This window comes from Melanerpes formicivorus, unplaced genomic scaffold (assembly GCF_026170545.1).
Source record: "Melanerpes formicivorus ecotype bairdi unplaced genomic scaffold, bMelFor1.0.p_v2 SCAF_79, whole genome shotgun sequence".
Classification (NCBI taxonomy): Eukaryota; Metazoa; Chordata; class Aves; order Piciformes; family Picidae; genus Melanerpes; species Melanerpes formicivorus.
This window is the reverse complement of record NW_027142431.1, coordinates 891,071-907,280: the sequence shown is the minus strand read 5'-3', so window position 1 is coordinate 907,280 and position 16,210 is coordinate 891,071. Positions and strand designations below refer to the sequence as shown.

Sequence of the window (16,210 nt, the reverse complement as noted above, 5' to 3'; positions counted from 1 at the left end):
CTAACATTCTGTGATTCTGAGAATGTTCAATCAAACATGCAAGTTTATGCCCCTCACTGTGTTTATGTCCACGTCATGAAAATGAACTTGATCTCATGATTCTGGAAAGGTTACTTCCAGCCTAGAAAAGTATCATCAGATACCAGGCACTGGTAGTTTCTGCAAAAGCCCTGCAAACCAGGCAGCCAGGAAGTTTGTCAGGGCCATTACACAGCCTGTTCCCAGCCTCAGGAAGACACTTTGCAGCAATTTTCCAAAGTTTGCTTTCTCCACTCTGTTCCACACAGAAAAGCTTTGTCCTCACAAGGAGGAAAAAAAAGAAAAAAGAAAGAAAAAGGAATGAATTTACAGAGGGGAGATTATGAAAGGCCGAGCTTAAAAGATCAAGGCCTTTATCTAGACTTCAGCAACTGTAACACACTTGTGTTGCACACCTTGTTGCTGTTGCTTGCTACAAACCAAGTTACTCAGTGATACTGAAACCATGATAAAACCTGAATTCTTCACAGTCTCAGTACGCAGTCTGGAGTGGCTGGGAGCACTCTGGAATGTGTAGAGTTGTATTAAGTGACTGGAGATGTGCAGCGTGGCTACAACACTGTAACTTACTGGACTGTTACTAACTTCATCACCTCGGAATTCCTTTCCTTTCAGCTGCTCATCTCTCGGCAGGGCATTGCGTTTATGTTCGTCTGTTTCTTCACTGCAAGGGTCACTGGGCACTGGAACAGGCTGTCCAGGGAAGTGCTGGAGTCACCGTCCCTGGAGGTGCTTAAAAGATGTTTGGATGAGGTGCTTAGGGATATGGTCTAGCAACTCTCTACAGGGAGAAGATAGCTTATGGTTGGACTCGCAGAATCACAGAATGTTAGGAGTTGGAAGGGACCTTGGAAGATCATCAACCCCCCCTGCCAGAGCAGAGTCACCTAGAGTAGATCACACAAGAACATGTCCAGGCAAGTTCTGAATACCAGCAGTGAAGGAGACTCCACAACCTCTCTGGGCAGCCTGCTCCAAGGCTCTGGCTTTTTAACAGGGAAAAGGTTTTCCCTTCTGTTCCTGTGGCACCTCCTCTGCTCCAGCTTGCCCCCAGTGCCCCTTGTCCTGTCCTTGGACATCCCTGAGCAGAGCCTGGCTCTATCCTTCTGACACTGACATCTTTATCACCAGCAATGAGGACATGCCTCAGGCTCCTCTGCTCCAAGCCCCAGCCCTCTCAGCCTGCCCTCACAGAGAGATGTTCCACTGCCTTCAGCAGCTTTGTGGCTTTGTGCTGGACTCTTGATCTTAAGGTTTCTTCCAATCAGGAGATTCTGTGATCACCTCATGTTTGTTTGGTTTTGGTTTTTTTTTCCTTGAAGGAAAACAAGGAACGACCTGCTACGTGACCTTGGGGAGTGCCCTGCTATGTGACCTAATGTACAAGTTTTATAGTTTCAGTTGTGTGACTTGGAAACTTGACAGCTAAGTTAAGATGCTTCAGCCTAATAACTGTTGAGGGAAGTGATTCTCCCCCTCTGCAGTGCTCCTGTGATTCCCCACCTGGAGTCCTGCACCAAGTTCTGGGGTGTAAGAAAGTCAGGGACATGTTGGAGCAAGCCCAGAGCCGGGCTGGAGCACCTCTGCTGTGGGGACAGGCTGAGAGAGTTGAGTCCAGCCTGGAGAAGAGGGGGCAGCGGGGAGTCCTCACTGTGGCCTTTCGGTGCTTAGAGGAAGCGTACGAGCAAGACTCGATTTGCCCAAACTCCGCCGCTCTACCCCAGCCCTTGGCTTCGGCAGCAATGGGGCGGGGGCAGGGGCGGGGCGGGGGCGGGGCGGGCCCGGGCCGCGTGCCTGCCCGCCTGTCACGTGCGTTAGCGACAGCCGGCGGCGGCGCCCATTGGCGGCGGGGCGGGAAGGGGCGGGAAGGGGCGGCCGGGCCGTCAGCTGCGCGCCGCCGCTATAACAACAAAGGAGCTCCGCGGGGCGCGCAGCGAGCGCGGCGGCGGCGCCGGGAGCAGCGCGGCCACCTGGGTGAGTGTAGCTGGAGGGGCTGGGGTCGAGCGGCTCCGCCGCCTGTGTCCCGGTTCGAGCACGGCCGGGCTGTTGATGGTGTCCTGTGGTCGGAACGCCCGGGCGGGGCGGCGGCGAGCAGCGGCGGAGCTCGCGTCTGCGCCGCTCATCCAGCACGGTCTCTGGCTCCGCGGGAAACGCCGAGGACAGGAGGGTTTTCCCGTTCCTTCGGCTGTCGGGCAGCCGGCAGCCGCGTCCTTCCCCACCCCCTCCGCCCGGCCGGGAAGGTGCGCAGCTGCCGCGGGCTGTGCCGGGTCACTCGCCGGCCCCGCCGAGAGCAGCTCTTGGGAGCCTCCCGGTGGCAATGGAAAAGCTGCGAGCCGCCTCCCGTGGGGGTCAACAGCCAAACTCCCAACAGCTGCAGAAGAGATTTTTGAGGGGCTGTGGTGCTAGGGGTTTTTGGTGGTGGTGGTTTTTCCCCCAGCTGTTTTTGTCTTAGCCTGAATCCCATCTCCTGCGCTACTATAGGAAAAACCACGCAAACCAACAGAACGCCCCAAACAAAAACACCTCTCTCTCTCTGTTTTTTTTCCTTTTCCCTTTCGTTATGTAGCAATCCACCGTTGTTGACATGCATCGGGTGTGTTATCTGTGACTGCCTCTTAATCACTGCTGTAGCTGAGTCAGTTGTCCCCAGTCTTTCCTTGCAGCTGGTGATTCCCAAGAGCTGGAGCACCTCTCTTCCAACCTCAGTCTCGCTGGCCTCTCCTAAGCATGACCCTTGATAACAAAATCCCTTCTTGGTCCCCATCTAACTCGCACAATAGCGTTTTTAAAGGCGCTTGTCCAAAAGGATGTCAAAACATCAGCCAGTTTCAAAATGATTCAGATCGGGGTTTTTTTTGTTTTGGATCCTTCTGGGTGGTGGGGGAAGGGGAAAATGGGACAAAGTGCTTTTGATGTACAGAGAGCCACTTAGGGGTCAGGAGCTGTAGTTTGTGTAGCTTACATTCTCAGGAATTGCAGTCTTTCACATGCTCGTTAGAGAATAGTTATTTGATTTGATGTTGCTGTGATGCCTCTGGAGCATTAAGGTGGGAGTGTGAGCGCTCCTCTTGCTCCACTCTGTGCACAGAACAGAAAGACATCCTCAGCCTGAAGATCTGGGAAAGAGGCAACACATGTGTGTGGGAGTACAGAGTTAGCCAGTGCTGATCAGCAATTACACTATGGCTTGATAGTTAGCCTAAAGAAAAACTCAACTAGGTTGTTCCTAGGCCTTGTGCCAGAAGAGGGTTAGGGGTGGATGTGGAAGATAACTGAGAAGCTACAGACTTAAAGCTTTCACTTAGAGTCCATTTCCTTATCCGTGACAAGCCCTGTCTGTAGCTGAAGCACTCAGACCTTCTCAGGAAGGTGCTTAGGAAGGCTGTGGCCGTTTGGCATTTCCTTAGGTAACCCATTCAGGGCTTAGCAGCCTTAATGGTTAAAAGTGTTTCCTGCTGGCAACCACTGAACACTGAACTTTACTGCAGTCAAAAGCCACTTCTGCTTGCTCTGATTGTAGAAAGGAACCAATGTTTAGCTCTCCTTCCAGAGCCGGCTGCTGTTTCCACCCCCAACCCTCTTCTTTCTTTTAAAAACTTGTCATTTCTGATATGGTATCCTTTTCCTTTAGACTTACCATCATTCTTCTTGCTCCCTTAGAGTGAGCCCAGATGTTTCATTTTCAAGTGTGGTTCTTAAACCCTGCCCTTTCTGGTTACTGCAGCTGAGCCAGTTGTTCCTGGTCTCAGCTTTGCCTGCAGCTGATAGTTCCTGCTGAAGAGCTAGAACGCATGACTTCTTGAGTTACACTGTCCCTTTTTGTGTTGCTTCTGAAGACTGCTTTAAATTCCAATCCTATCCTTCTGAATAAGGAGGTGGCTGCCATCAATGCCTGTTGCAGGCAGTTGCTTGTCCTTGCATCAACTGAGTAGGCAATGGTGGTGTCTGGTGTCCTGGGGTAAAATGATGTAGGAGGCTGAAGTGACCCCTGAGTGTGGCCTGGGAGTTGGTGGGTGAAGCAGGGTATGCTGGCCTTGAATAATACTCCTTATGGGTTATATCTTCTTCTCATGGCTGAGTTTTTCTAGTGGAGTGTGTCTTATTCCCTTCTCTTTCTGAATGCAGGCTCTTGCCCTCTTACACGCATATCTTCTTCCCTATTTAATTATTGAGCAGGCATTTAATCTGTAATAATCCTGACATGCTGAGATAATTCAAGTATCAGTCTGGTGACGTTTACCTTGTAAGTTACATTGACTATTTTTCACATCCTTTCCCAGCTGCTTCAGTGGCAGCTATTTATTGTCTCAGATAGGAATACTGAGAGGCTGTAAGCAGGCTGATCTGAGGCGGTTGAACATTCAGCTTCTTGGTACTGCTGGGATTTTTCATCTTAATTACCAGATGTAGACTTCAGGCTTATGGTGGCTAATTATGTGTGTGTTTAGGGAAGTATATTGAGAAATAAACACTGGGTTTAATTGTCTGAGTTACTTTTCCCTGGTAGTTGGACTTACCATACATGAGTAGTTGGGCACTGGCTGTGAAAATGATCCCACTGGTAACACTCTTCGCGCCTGGAGATGGGATGACCCTTCAGTAGGAAGTGTTGACTTGCAGGCAGTGGCTCTGAACTGTGTGTGAATAGAGAGAAAAAAGGCCACCTTGGGCACCTCTGGGAGCCCTCAGAGGAGTCTCTTGGAGTTGGTGAGGCTGTCAACAGAGGAGATGTGCTGTCTGGAGCCAAAAAAAAAGCACTTGCCCTTTCACATCTCTCTCTGACCAGGAGGAAGTTGGGCAGGGAGCTGAGGGAGAGCCTTGGTGAGCATAGGCACAAGAGCCCTTCCCTTCCCTAGGGGAAGGTGGGAACTGACAGTTGAACAGACCTTTGTACAGCAAAGGGGCTTGAGAGGAAGGCACTCAGCTCCAGGGGGAGACTTTGGCTTCTTCGGTATGTATCTAGCTGGCAGGGAATGGTGAATGCCAGTGAAGCTGCCTCTCTTCTTAGGGAACAATTTTCACTGGTACCTGAAAGCACACTAATGAGAGCATTTTTAATTTGTTCCCTAGGGATGTTTCCTGTTGCTTTCTCATTAAGACCCTTGTCATATTGTTTTGCAGGTTTTGCATAAACTGTTTACCAGTCATGCCTCTGCGTGTCCCACATCTAAGCTGATAAAACATCTATGCACTTTAATCTCAAGTCTGTGCCACTCTGCTAGTACAGTGTGAGCTGTGCCTTGAACCTTGGATATAAAGACCTGCCAGCCAAAGTCTTCTTCCTGCCTTAGTAATGTTCCAGAGGTTAAATAACATGCTCATGGGAGAGATTGATAGCCTGTCCAGCCAAGAGCCAGAGTTCAGTGAGAAAGAAGATGATGAGTGGATTCTGGTTGACTTTATAGGTAAGAGATTTGTGAAGTGTAAAGCCCTACCTCTGTCCTTCTCTAGCCTTTAATTCCATGTCAAGAAGCCAGTAGCTCAGGTGAAACTTCACCTGAGCACAAGCAAGTGTGGGTAAGACTGCAGGGTGCTTTCCAAACAAATGTGGCAAAGCATGGTACGTAAGCTGAGGAGAAAAAGGGTCAGGTTTGTACACCTGACACGAGCTCCAGCAGAGCCCCTTGCACAAATGAAATGTGTTTGACTTCTTGCACAACTGTATTGCTTTACTGATAACAGATGTTTTACATGTCTAGCAGGGCTTATCAGGGAACTCCCTTTTCTCCTCCCCTTGCTTTAAAAAAAAACAGAGAACGAATTCAAGTTTGTGTACATGCTAACAGGGTTCTGTTTCTCTTTTCTTTCTTCTTTTGTTTGGTTGGTTGGGGTTGTTTTTTTGTCCATCTGGTTTCTGGCTCCGTGCAACCTCGTGTTGGTCCTGGTCTCCTGCAATCACCGACGTCCGTGGGCTCCTCTCCGCTGGCCACCCGCACCAGATGCTTGCACTAACTGCGCCGGGGAGGAAGCGAACGCGGCGGAAGCGGCGGCCGCGGACGGCTCGCCGGTCTTCTCCTGTCTGCCGTCCCCCTTGGAACACTTGCCGGAGGCCAGCGAGTCCTGCTTCATCCAGTTTGAGTCGTGCCCTATGGAGGAGAGCTGGTTTATTACCCCTCCCCCGTGTTTTACTGCAGGTGGATTAACCACTATCAAAGTGGAAACCAGTCCGATGGAGAACCTCCTGATAGAGCATCCCAGCATGTCTGTGTACGCTGTCCACGGCGCCTGCCACAGCCTTAATGAAACTGGATGTGGAGATGAGAAGTTTCACAGCCCAGGTAGTCCCAGGTATGTCTGGTTTTACCTTGCCAGGGAGCTGAAAATACTTGGTTTCTACTTGATCACATTGGACACTGCATACTGAGTTTTCTGGCTTACTTCAGAGCAAGTGAGCAAAGCATGAATACTGCAGGAGGTGGGAAGGGTGGTCAGGGCCACCTGCCTGCTTAGCAAAGTGTTACATAGGGTGACCATGTTGGGAAAGAGTTGGGAATGCTAGTCTGACACTGCAGTGGATATTTATGGAGCCCAGGTATTCCTTTTGCAGAACATGCTCCAGTCCTGTTGAAACTGGTGGCACTTAACTGTACAGCTGGTGACACAGATTTGACAGCACTTTGCCCCCTTCATAGCTCTGTGTATTTCTCATAACTGTTAGTCAGCAGCCTTTTAGTCACCACCTGTGACAAAAAACACTGCTGTGATGACCCTGACAGGGAAGTCTGGGTTGGTATCTTGTTTGTTTTGCTTGGTTTGGGTTTGTTTTCGTTTTGTCGTTGTCGTTCCTCGCCCTAGTTGATAGATTAGGATTAATTTTTTCCACAGATATCTTCTGGAGCAAAAGCAAACTGAAGTATTCCACACAACCTCCTTTTTTTGAGGTAAAAATCTGTGCTGCAAGCTTCTACCTTTTTGTAAGGTGAAGGTGATGTTGTGCTTTTTGCTTTGGGATCCTAAGGCTCTGGCCAAGCAGGATTACTGCAGAGGCACATTTGCTGTGCACTGCTTTGGTGTTAGCTGTCCAGCATGTGCAGCTGTACAAGTGTGGTGTAGGGAGATGTGTACAAATAGAGTATCTCTTTGCCATCATGATTGAGCACTTGCAACACACTTAAGCTGTTTTAATATTGTGAGGAAGCTAAAGGTGTGGTGCTGCGAGGTTAATCAGGCTGATTTCTGTGCTGTTGCTTTGTCAGAGAACCCAAGCTATTGTGTAGGTTATTTAGGGTGGCAGCACTAGGAGGAGGCAAGCTTACAGCTGAGGTCAAGTAGGGAAGCTGGGACCATCACTTGCACTGATAATGCACTGAGTTTCAAAAGCTGTTTTGCAGTCTCCAGTGGTTTAATGGTTGGCCGTTTAACATTTGTAGGGCCAAGAAAAGCTGCTTAAGGCACACTGGCACAGTAAGTACTCCTGTGGTGGGATATTTTTGATCAGGCTGCTGGCAATGCTGCTTCCTCTAGAGCCTTGTCTGCCAAAACAAGCCTAGTTCTAGGACTAACCTTTGTGCCAAATGATGTTACTTGATCAAGCCTAACGACATCTGCTTTAACAACCCAAAACGCTAAGCGCAAACGAAATGACTTCAGTATTAACTGGGACAGGGTCTGAAGCTTTTTATGTTTCTTGTGAGGTCTGGCTTGACAGCACAACTAGCAGGACACTTAAGCTTTCCAGCAGCCATCTGGCTTTAGACACAGCCCCTCTAAAATTACACTTTGACAATATTGGTAGAGGCTCACCAGCCCTGTTCTTTTGGTGCCCAGGGCTCTCTACTGCCAGGCTACCAAAGGCATCCACTAAGATACCCAAATGGAAGAGTCTGTGGCCTTTCAGCTAACACAAACCACCTCTGCTATTGCAGTTTCACTTCAGATGACAAGTAGAAGAGCCTTGCTTTGCAAGCCAGTGCTGGAAGGGTATTTGAAAGAAGGGAGAAAAGCTTAAGTACCTTCAGCCATCAGTTTTAAACTTTCTTCTGTGGAGGAAACCTATTTGCTCTTTTCAAATCCCTCTCATAGCAGAAGGATGTTAGGAGGGCTCTGCAGAGAGATCTCGACAGGCTGGACAGATGGGCAGAGTCCAAGGGCAGGAGATTGAACACATCCAAGTGCCAGGTTCTACACATGGGCCACAGCAACCCCATGCAGTGCTACAGGCTGGGGTCAGAGTGGCTGAGAGCAGCCAGGCAGAGAGCGACCTGGGAGTACTGGTTGACAGCAGCTGAACATGAGCCTGCAATGTGCCCAGGTGGCCAAGAAGGCCAAGGGCATCCTGGCCTGGATCAGGAACAGTGTGGCCAGCAGGAGCAGGGAAGTCATTGTGCCCTGTACTCAGCACTGGTTAGGCCACACCTTGAGTCCTGTGTCCAGTTCTGGGCTCCTCAGTTTAAGGACATTGAGACACTTGAAGGTGTCCAGAGAAGGGCAACAAAGCTGGGGAGGGGTCTGGAGCACAGCCCTGTGAGGAGAGGCTGAGGGAGCTGGGGTTGCTTAGCCTGGAGAAGAGGAGGCTCAGGGGAGACCTTCTTGCTGTCTACAACTCCCTGAAGGGAGGTTGTAGGCAGGTGGGGGTTGGTCTCTTCTCCCAGGCAAGTAGCAACATAACAAGAGGACACAGTCTTAAGCTGTGCCAAGGGAGGTTTGGGCTGGATGTTAGGAAGAAATTCTTCCCAGCAAGAGAGATTGGCCATTGGAATGTGCTGCCCAGGGAGGTGGTGGAGTCACCATCACTAGAAATGTTTAAGAGGAGCCTGGATGAGGCACTTGGTGCCATGGTTTGGTTGATTAGATGGTGTTGGGTGATAGGTTGGACTCAATCATCTCAAAGGTCTTTTCCAACCTGGTTAATTCTGTATTCTCCCTGCTCATCAGGTCAGTTGTATTTTTCTGTAACCAACCACAACATTCTCTGTTAGCAGTTGATGCCCTTTGCTACCTAATGACATGCAGCAGGGGCACACTTAGGAAACATGGGTCCTGATAAGTGTGATGTGGCTTCCTAGTTCCTTATGGCCTGCCCCAGAAAGGCTTCACTTGGAGTTCCACCTCCAGCACTGTTGAGTGTGTTAGAGTATCCCCATTAGAAAAAGACAAACAGTAGCCCTGTGTTTGCAGACACCCTCAGGTAAATAAAGGTGGTGTCATCTGCAGAGAAAGTACTTGCAAGGCACTGAATTTCCTTGTGCTGGGCTGTGTTAATCACTTGTTTCACTTTCCAAGTGCTGGGTTTAGGACAATATCCAGCAAATAAACAGGGAAACCAGAATGTCACACGTGGCTTTTCTGGAGCCTGTAGGCCTCAGAGTCCTACCAAGCTACCCCAGGAGGCAAAAGCAGGTAGATGTGGATATTTGGAAGGAAAAAAGGGAGGGAGTATTCCCTTGTTGCCAGGGAGTATTTCACTCCAGTGTGGAGTGGAAGTGGAAGAGCTCCCTTCTGTGCCAGGCACCTGCAGCCCCCCAAGAGCAAGGCTACTGTGGGCACAGCAGAGCAGACTTATGTCTACAGAAACATCCTACAATAAATGGAAGTTACACTCCTCAAGAAGAGACCTGATTATAGTCATGCTAGTGCTGAAAAGCAGGCTTCCCAAGAGACCTCTTGCTCATGCCTGAAGTAAGCTCTTGGCCTTGCAGACATTTCTTGTGGGCACCACCGAGCTAACAGCTAGTTGTTGGGTCCCTTGTGGGGAGAGGCAAGCAGCTCCAGCGCCCCTGGCCCCACACCAGCTGTGCCACTCACGGGGGATTTTGCTTTGCTTTTAAAACTGCCAGGCTAATTTTAGCCTGGCTCTGGAATTTCCAGGAAACATCAGTGATTGTTCTGTCAAGTAGGGAAGTCCTTTTTAGATTAAGATTTGTCAGTCCCTGCTTGCATAGGCTGCTGGGGGTTTTTGTTTGGGTTTTGTTTCACCTAGTGCATGATGGAGTAAGGGTTTGCCAAAACTGCTGACTCTCTGCTCCTGAAATCTAGAGGGCTGGTTGTGGAATGATCCTTCTGAGTTATTTCCTGTGTGTGTCACAGCTGCTCTGTCTTTTCCATTCCTCTGTGAGAGCATTGTTTGGATCATTACTGGGCTTCTGTTTCCATGCTGAACCACCTGTGTCCAAGATGATTTTTAACCAAACTTTGCCTGGTGGGCAGCTCAACTCTTCAGAGGCTTGGAGCAGTGTGACACACATTGCAAGGCATTTGTGATCCATGGTGCATCTTGGGCTGTGGGAGGTGGGGTGGTGAAGGAAGGGTGCAAGAATAGACACCAAAAGCCCAAAGGTTGTAACACACAGTGGGTTAGCAGCACTAGGCAACATAGTTTTCCTAAACTGCCTTGACCTCTCCTCAGCCCACAGGTCTGCCAGTAAAATAAGGATGCCCTTTTGCAATGTTGGGTGTGGATGCCCATGTTCTGCCCTTTACAGAGTCATAGAATGGTTTCGGTTGGAGGAAACCTACAAAGGTCATCTAATCCAACTCCCCTGCAGTCAGCAGGGACACCCTCCACTAGATCAGGTTGCCCAGAGCCCTCTGGAGCCTGACCTTGAATATCTCCAAAGGTGGGGCCTCAACTACTCCTTGGGCAACCTGTGGTGTTGTTCCACCACCCTCATGGTGCAGAACTTGTCCCTAACATCCAGTCTAAATCTGCTCTTCTCTAGTTTGAAGCTGTTGCCCTTCATCCTGTCACTGCAGGCCTGTGGGATGAGTCCCTCTGCAGCCTTCTCACAGGCCCCTTTCAGATACTGGAAGGCTGCTCCCTGGTCTACCCCGAAGCCTTCCCTTCTCCAGGCTAAACACCCCCAGCTCCCTCAGCCTGTCCTCATAGCAGAGCTGCTCCAACCCCCTAATCATTTTCATGGCCCTCCTCTAGACCCGCTCCAGCAGGTCCATGTGCTTCCTGTTTTGGGTGGCACCAGGGCTGAGCACAGTACTGCAGCTGAGGTCTAGCCAGAGCAGAGCAAAGTGGCAGGATCCCCTCTCCTGCCCTGCTGTTGCTGGTCTGCGTGCTCCCTCGGGACTGACCGGTGGCCGCCTGTTGCGTTCGCAGAGCGGAGGCCCCAAGTGAAGCCGGGCAGCGCCTTCACTGCTACGTCGCAGCTCTGGCCGCTGGTTCAGCTGCTCTGGAGAAAAGCAAGAGCCTGCGTCCTGCCCACTGGATCAGAGAGCACCACGAGAGGCACCACCCCGGCAGGAGCGGGCTGCGGCGCCACAACCTCGCCAGGGACTGCCACCCGCGGCCGCTCAAGCACAGCGGACTGTTCGTTCACCAGCCTTGCCAGCGGCCCTTCAATTACTGAGGCCTCTCCTGGGTTTAATCTAGGGGCTAAATCATTGGGGGGAGGGGTGTGTGTGTGTTTGTTTGTTTGTTTTCCACTTTGCTCTTGTTTTCATGCCTAGGTAAGTGTGGTCAATCTGCAGGTGGTCCTCAAACACAATCACAACCTAGCGTTGAGTCCTTCTGAGGCGCCACCGAAACATCTCCCAGCACCTTGCAGCGAGTCCTCAGCGTTGGTGTGAACTATCACAGCCTGTAAGGGTGGTAGTTTGTGTGCTGGTTTTATAAACTATGATGTAGGGATGGGATTGTTTGCTTTTTTTGGTTGTTTTTTTAGTTGGTGTTTTTAGAGGAACTGAACTGAGGTGGAAATCAGTTTGCATTAATCCACAGTGGAGTTAGTGTTGAGGTTAGCCATGTGCTTTCATGCCCAGTACTTGACAGCTTGTGTATCTCTGCCTGTGTTCAGCACAGATGATTCCCTGCTAACAAAGACATACCCTGGCTGCCAGGGGACGTTCTAGATTAGCTGTGCTCAACTGTCATGAGGAGGGCATCAAAGCTGCCCAGCACCTACTTGTGTTAGTGGAGTCTGTGTAGGTGTGTTGGGCACGGGGAGAATTACTGTTGCAGCACGATGTGGCACTGGTGTTACAGATGTAGTACCTCACAGTGGAGTGGAAGAAAAAGTGGACCTATGGACTATGTGCAGATGCACAACCCAGAGAGCTGAGCTGGGTTTTACTTGGTACAGTTCAAGTTCTTACTCCCTTTAACTCTTCCTGTCTCTGAAACATGTATTTCCCTTACCCTATTTCATGTAGTCCCTATTTAAAGGAAAGGGGTGGTGGATCCACCATTCTTTTAATCTCATCAGCAGCTGACTGCTCTTTAAAGAAGTTGGGCTGATGGATGGCTGTTTCTGAGCTGCTAATTGCTGTTAGATTCTCCTATTCACAGGTTGAATAGCTCCAAAGTAGCCAGAAGGAAGCCTTTATTAGAAGTTCTCCTAGCTCTGTTTTTAATCTATGAAGATGAAGTCTGTGTTTAATTGTGACTGGAAATGAAGGGCAGTGTGTGGCAGGGAGAAAAGGATGCTGAAAAGCAGTCTTAGAGAGCTAAACACAGTGATGACAGGGTCTATAAAAGGTGAGATCCATCAGCAGTGGTTGATCTCCTAGCATGGCACGCTGGGGGGCAGAACAATAGCAATTCTGTGGGCCAACAGGAAAAGCAAAGCCATTCAAAACTAATGAGCAGGGTTGTTTTAAACGGGGAGCAAAGTTGGCTTGGAAGTTGGCAAGCACTTCACAACAACTACAGCTCACCTGGTAACAGTGCAGCCACACGACATGCCAAACCCTGACAGCTCAATCTGGGAAGTAGATGAAATGGCTATGGAGGTGAGGACGAAGAAGAAATCTGCACTGAAAGAAAGGAGGAGATGTAAGTTTTATTCTCCCTCCTGTCAGTGCTCAATGTGACACTGTTTTTTCCCTTGTGTTTAGTGCCTAGGGCATTAAAATGTTAACATTACACTCAACTAAGTCTTCCAGTAGTCCTTATACAGAAATTAGTGTGAGGAGTCTTTGTAATTAGGCAGGATCAATAATGTGAATTATTCCAGACCTATGAAGTGTGTGTTTTTTTAAATCCAGCCAAGTGCTTCAGTGTCACTGAAGCAAAACCCCAAGGGTTTGGACTGACCTTGCTGTGGTTGGTACTGTTGTACATTCTGCAGCTGGAGCTGTGGAACACATTTAGGGTCCAGGGAACAGCATTTCTAACCTCAGTTTCCCCATAGCTGTGCTGCTCCACTGGGATGAGTGAGGACTGTTGAAACTGTATGGAAGCAAGAGGTGCTTTCCTGGATGCACTACTGTGTGGTTGCTTTTCAAGACACATTGGATTCATGTGGACAGTGGAAGGAAAACACAATTGGTGACATGATGAGTTTCCAAACCAGATTTTGTTGCTACTCTTCTTCAGCAGTACGTGACTGTGTTCCTGCAGCAGTTCTTCTGTGGTCCCAATACTCTGCTTTGTGTGCAGGCAGCTGCAGTTTCACCAGTTTCTCATCTCTTCATAGAATCACCTGAGTTTGAAGGGTCCTCCAAAGGTCATCCAGTCCAATCTAATGTGGGGTGTCCCTGCCCATGGCAGGGGGGTTGGAACTAGAGGATCCTTGTGGTCCCTTCCAACCCTGACTGATACTATGATACTATGAATCCCCTCTGTAGTCAGCAGGGTCATCCTCAACTAGATCATAGAATGGTCTGGGTTGGAAGGGATCTCCTAAAGGTCATCCAATCCAACCCCTCTGCAGTCAGCAGGGACATCCTCAACTAGATCATAGAATGGTCTGGGTTGGAAGGGATCTCCTAAAGGTCATCCAATCCCAACCCCTCTGCAGTCAGCAGGGACATCCTCACCTAGATCATAGTATCATAGAATGGTCTGGGTTGGAAGGGATCTCCAAAGGTCATCCAGTCCCAACCCCTCTGCAGTCAGCAGGGGCATCCTCACCTAGATCATAGTATCATAGAATGGTCTGGGTTGGAAGGGATCTCCAAAGGTCATCCAGTCCCAACCCCTCTGCAGTCAGCAGGGGCATCCTCAACTAGGTCAGGTCACCCATCCCTGTCAAACCTCACCTTGAAGATCTCCACTCTTACTTCCCTCACATTGTCTACTTGTATCACTCCAACTTTTTGCCAAGCTTAAACTTCCTTCTCCTCACTGCCAACTTTTCTAGCTCAGGACAATTCTGTGCTTTCCTGTATTTCTTTGTATAAAAAGTAACTACTTTTTTTTTTCCTTCAGCTTTAATTTTCTTAAAGTGAAATGAAGGAAGATGGAGTCTCCACCTCCTCACGTTGGAAGGATGTCAGAAATCCTTTCACTCTTAAGAGGGAGATGGGGCTGAGAGTGTAAGGGCTCCCAGGCAGTACAGTGAGAGCCTTGGTCAGTTCTTCTCAGCAGGCAAGCAAATGCAACTTTAGACTGCTCCTAGCATTGGGAGAGACTGATCTCTTTTTTATACTACATTACCAGATGACTCTCTGGTGATGAAAACCTATATCTTTCAGGATATAAACTTTATTGTGTTGCACAAAGCTGTGCTTCTCAAGTTGTAATGTTGGAAACCATGTTACTGTGTGAGATGAGTACTGCAGCAATGGCTTTTGTGGGGCTGCTTGTTGGGTTTTTAATACATTTGTTTTACACATGGATGTTGGTCTAGCCCTGTTGTCTAGCCCTGGAGCTGCTGGGCAAATTAGATTTGGGTTTGGTTTTACTGTTTTGGTAGTGAGCTGTGTGGCTTTTTTATATGGTTTGCTTCTGGTTGGGTTTTGGGGGGGGGTTGTTTTTGGAACTGTATTCAAGTGTGTGTGTGTGTTCCTTGTAAAAGTGGAGGCCTTGCACTGTCTCATACTGATTGATTATCAATGAACCTTGCTGAATCTGTATTTTCTTATGTATTGGTCAATAGACAGATTTTAGGGGGTGGGGGGAGGGTTGGGTTTGGGGTTGGGTTTTTGCATTTTGAAACTGTGCCTTCTACACAGCAAACTTGAAGATTCAAAAGGGACATTTCAGAAAGGATCAATACTGTACATCAGTCTATGCATACATGGCAGCTTCTCTCCAGAGCCACTTCTCTCTTTGTAGCAGTCCTTTGGATAATGGGAAGAATGTCTGGCTCTTGGGTGGGTTTCTTTTGGGTTTAAATAGTTTAACACAAGCTGGAAACCGACAAAACACAGCACTTTGCCAAAAAAAAAGTAGCATTGCTTAACCAGTCTGTATTTACTGAAGCAATCCTCTGTATTTGGGTTTCATGGTGTGCTCTGTGCACCCCAGGGAGATACCATCTGAGCTCTCAATAAAAAAAACAAATGGCCTATTCAAAGCTGTCACTCTCTTCTTTTGGGGCCTTGGATCAGTCTCAGTCCTGATGCCTAAGCACCCCATGCAGGTGGGCTAGGTACAAGTACTGAGAATCTGGAATGTTAGAGGCTGGAAGGGACCTGCTGATTGACAGCCACCTAAACATGAGCCAGCAGTGGGGCCAGGGGGCCAAGAAGGCCAAGGGCATCCTGGCCTGCATCAGGAGCAGTGTGGCCAGCAGGAGCAGGGAAGTCATTGTGCCCTGTGCTCAGCACTGGCTAGGCCACACCTTGAGTCCTGTGTCCAGTTCTGGGCTCCTCAGTTTAGGAAGGACATTGAGACACTTGAAGGTGTCCAGAGAAGGGTAACAAAGCTGGGGAGGGGTCTGGAGCACAGCCCTGTGAGGAGAGGCTGAGGGAGCTGGGGTTGCTTAGCCTGGAGAAGAGGAGGCTCAGGGGAGACCTTCTTGCTCTCTCCAACTCCCTGAAGGATGATTGTAGCCAGGAAGGGGTTGGTCTCCTCTCTCAGGCAACTAGCACCAGAACAAGAGGACACAGTCTCAAGCTGTGCCAGGGGAGGTTTAGGCTGGAGGTGAGGAGAAAGTTCTTCACAGAGAGAGTTGTTCGTCATTGGAATGTGCTGCCCAGGGAGGTGGTGGAGTCACCATCCCTGGAGGCGTTCAAGAGGGGATTGGATGTGGCACTTGGTGCCATGGTCTGTCATGAGGTCTGTGGTGATAGGTTGGACTTGATGATCTTTGAGGTCTCTTCCAACCTTGGTGATATTGTGGTATGATACCTCCAGAGATCAGCCAGTCCAACCCCCTGCCAGAGCAGGGTCACCCAGGGCAGGTCACACAGGAACACATCCAGATGGGGTTTGAAATTCTCCAGAGAAGGAGACTCCACAACCTCTCTGGGCAACCTGCTCTGGGGCTCTGGCTCCCTCACAGAAGTTTTCCCTTCTGTTCCTGTGGCTCCAGCTGGAGTTCCTCTGCCCCAGCTC

At 49.4% G+C, this 16,210-nt stretch overlaps 1 protein-coding gene across 2 annotated transcripts; it reads left to right on the top strand.

Annotated features, from left to right (window-relative positions):
- Positions 1–1,910: 1,910 nt before the first annotated feature.
- Positions 1,911–15,221, top strand: TP53INP1 (tumor protein p53 inducible nuclear protein 1). Of its 2 annotated transcripts, XM_068164353.1 has the most exons (5): positions 1,911–2,013; positions 5,161–5,444; positions 5,979–6,327; positions 7,410–7,443; positions 11,087–11,188. In XM_068164353.1, exons 2-5 carry the CDS (start codon positions 5,333–5,335, stop codon positions 11,102–11,104), a joined length of 513 nt encoding a protein of 170 aa, XP_068020454.1. In that variant the 5' UTR covers positions 1,911–2,013; positions 5,161–5,332; the 3' UTR covers positions 11,105–11,188. The 2 variants fall into 2 exon arrangements, with proteins under 2 accessions (XP_068020454.1, XP_068020453.1); XM_068164352.1 differs by lacking the exon at positions 7,410–7,443 and having other exon boundaries at positions 11,087–15,221.
- Positions 15,222–16,210: the final 989 nt, after the last annotated feature.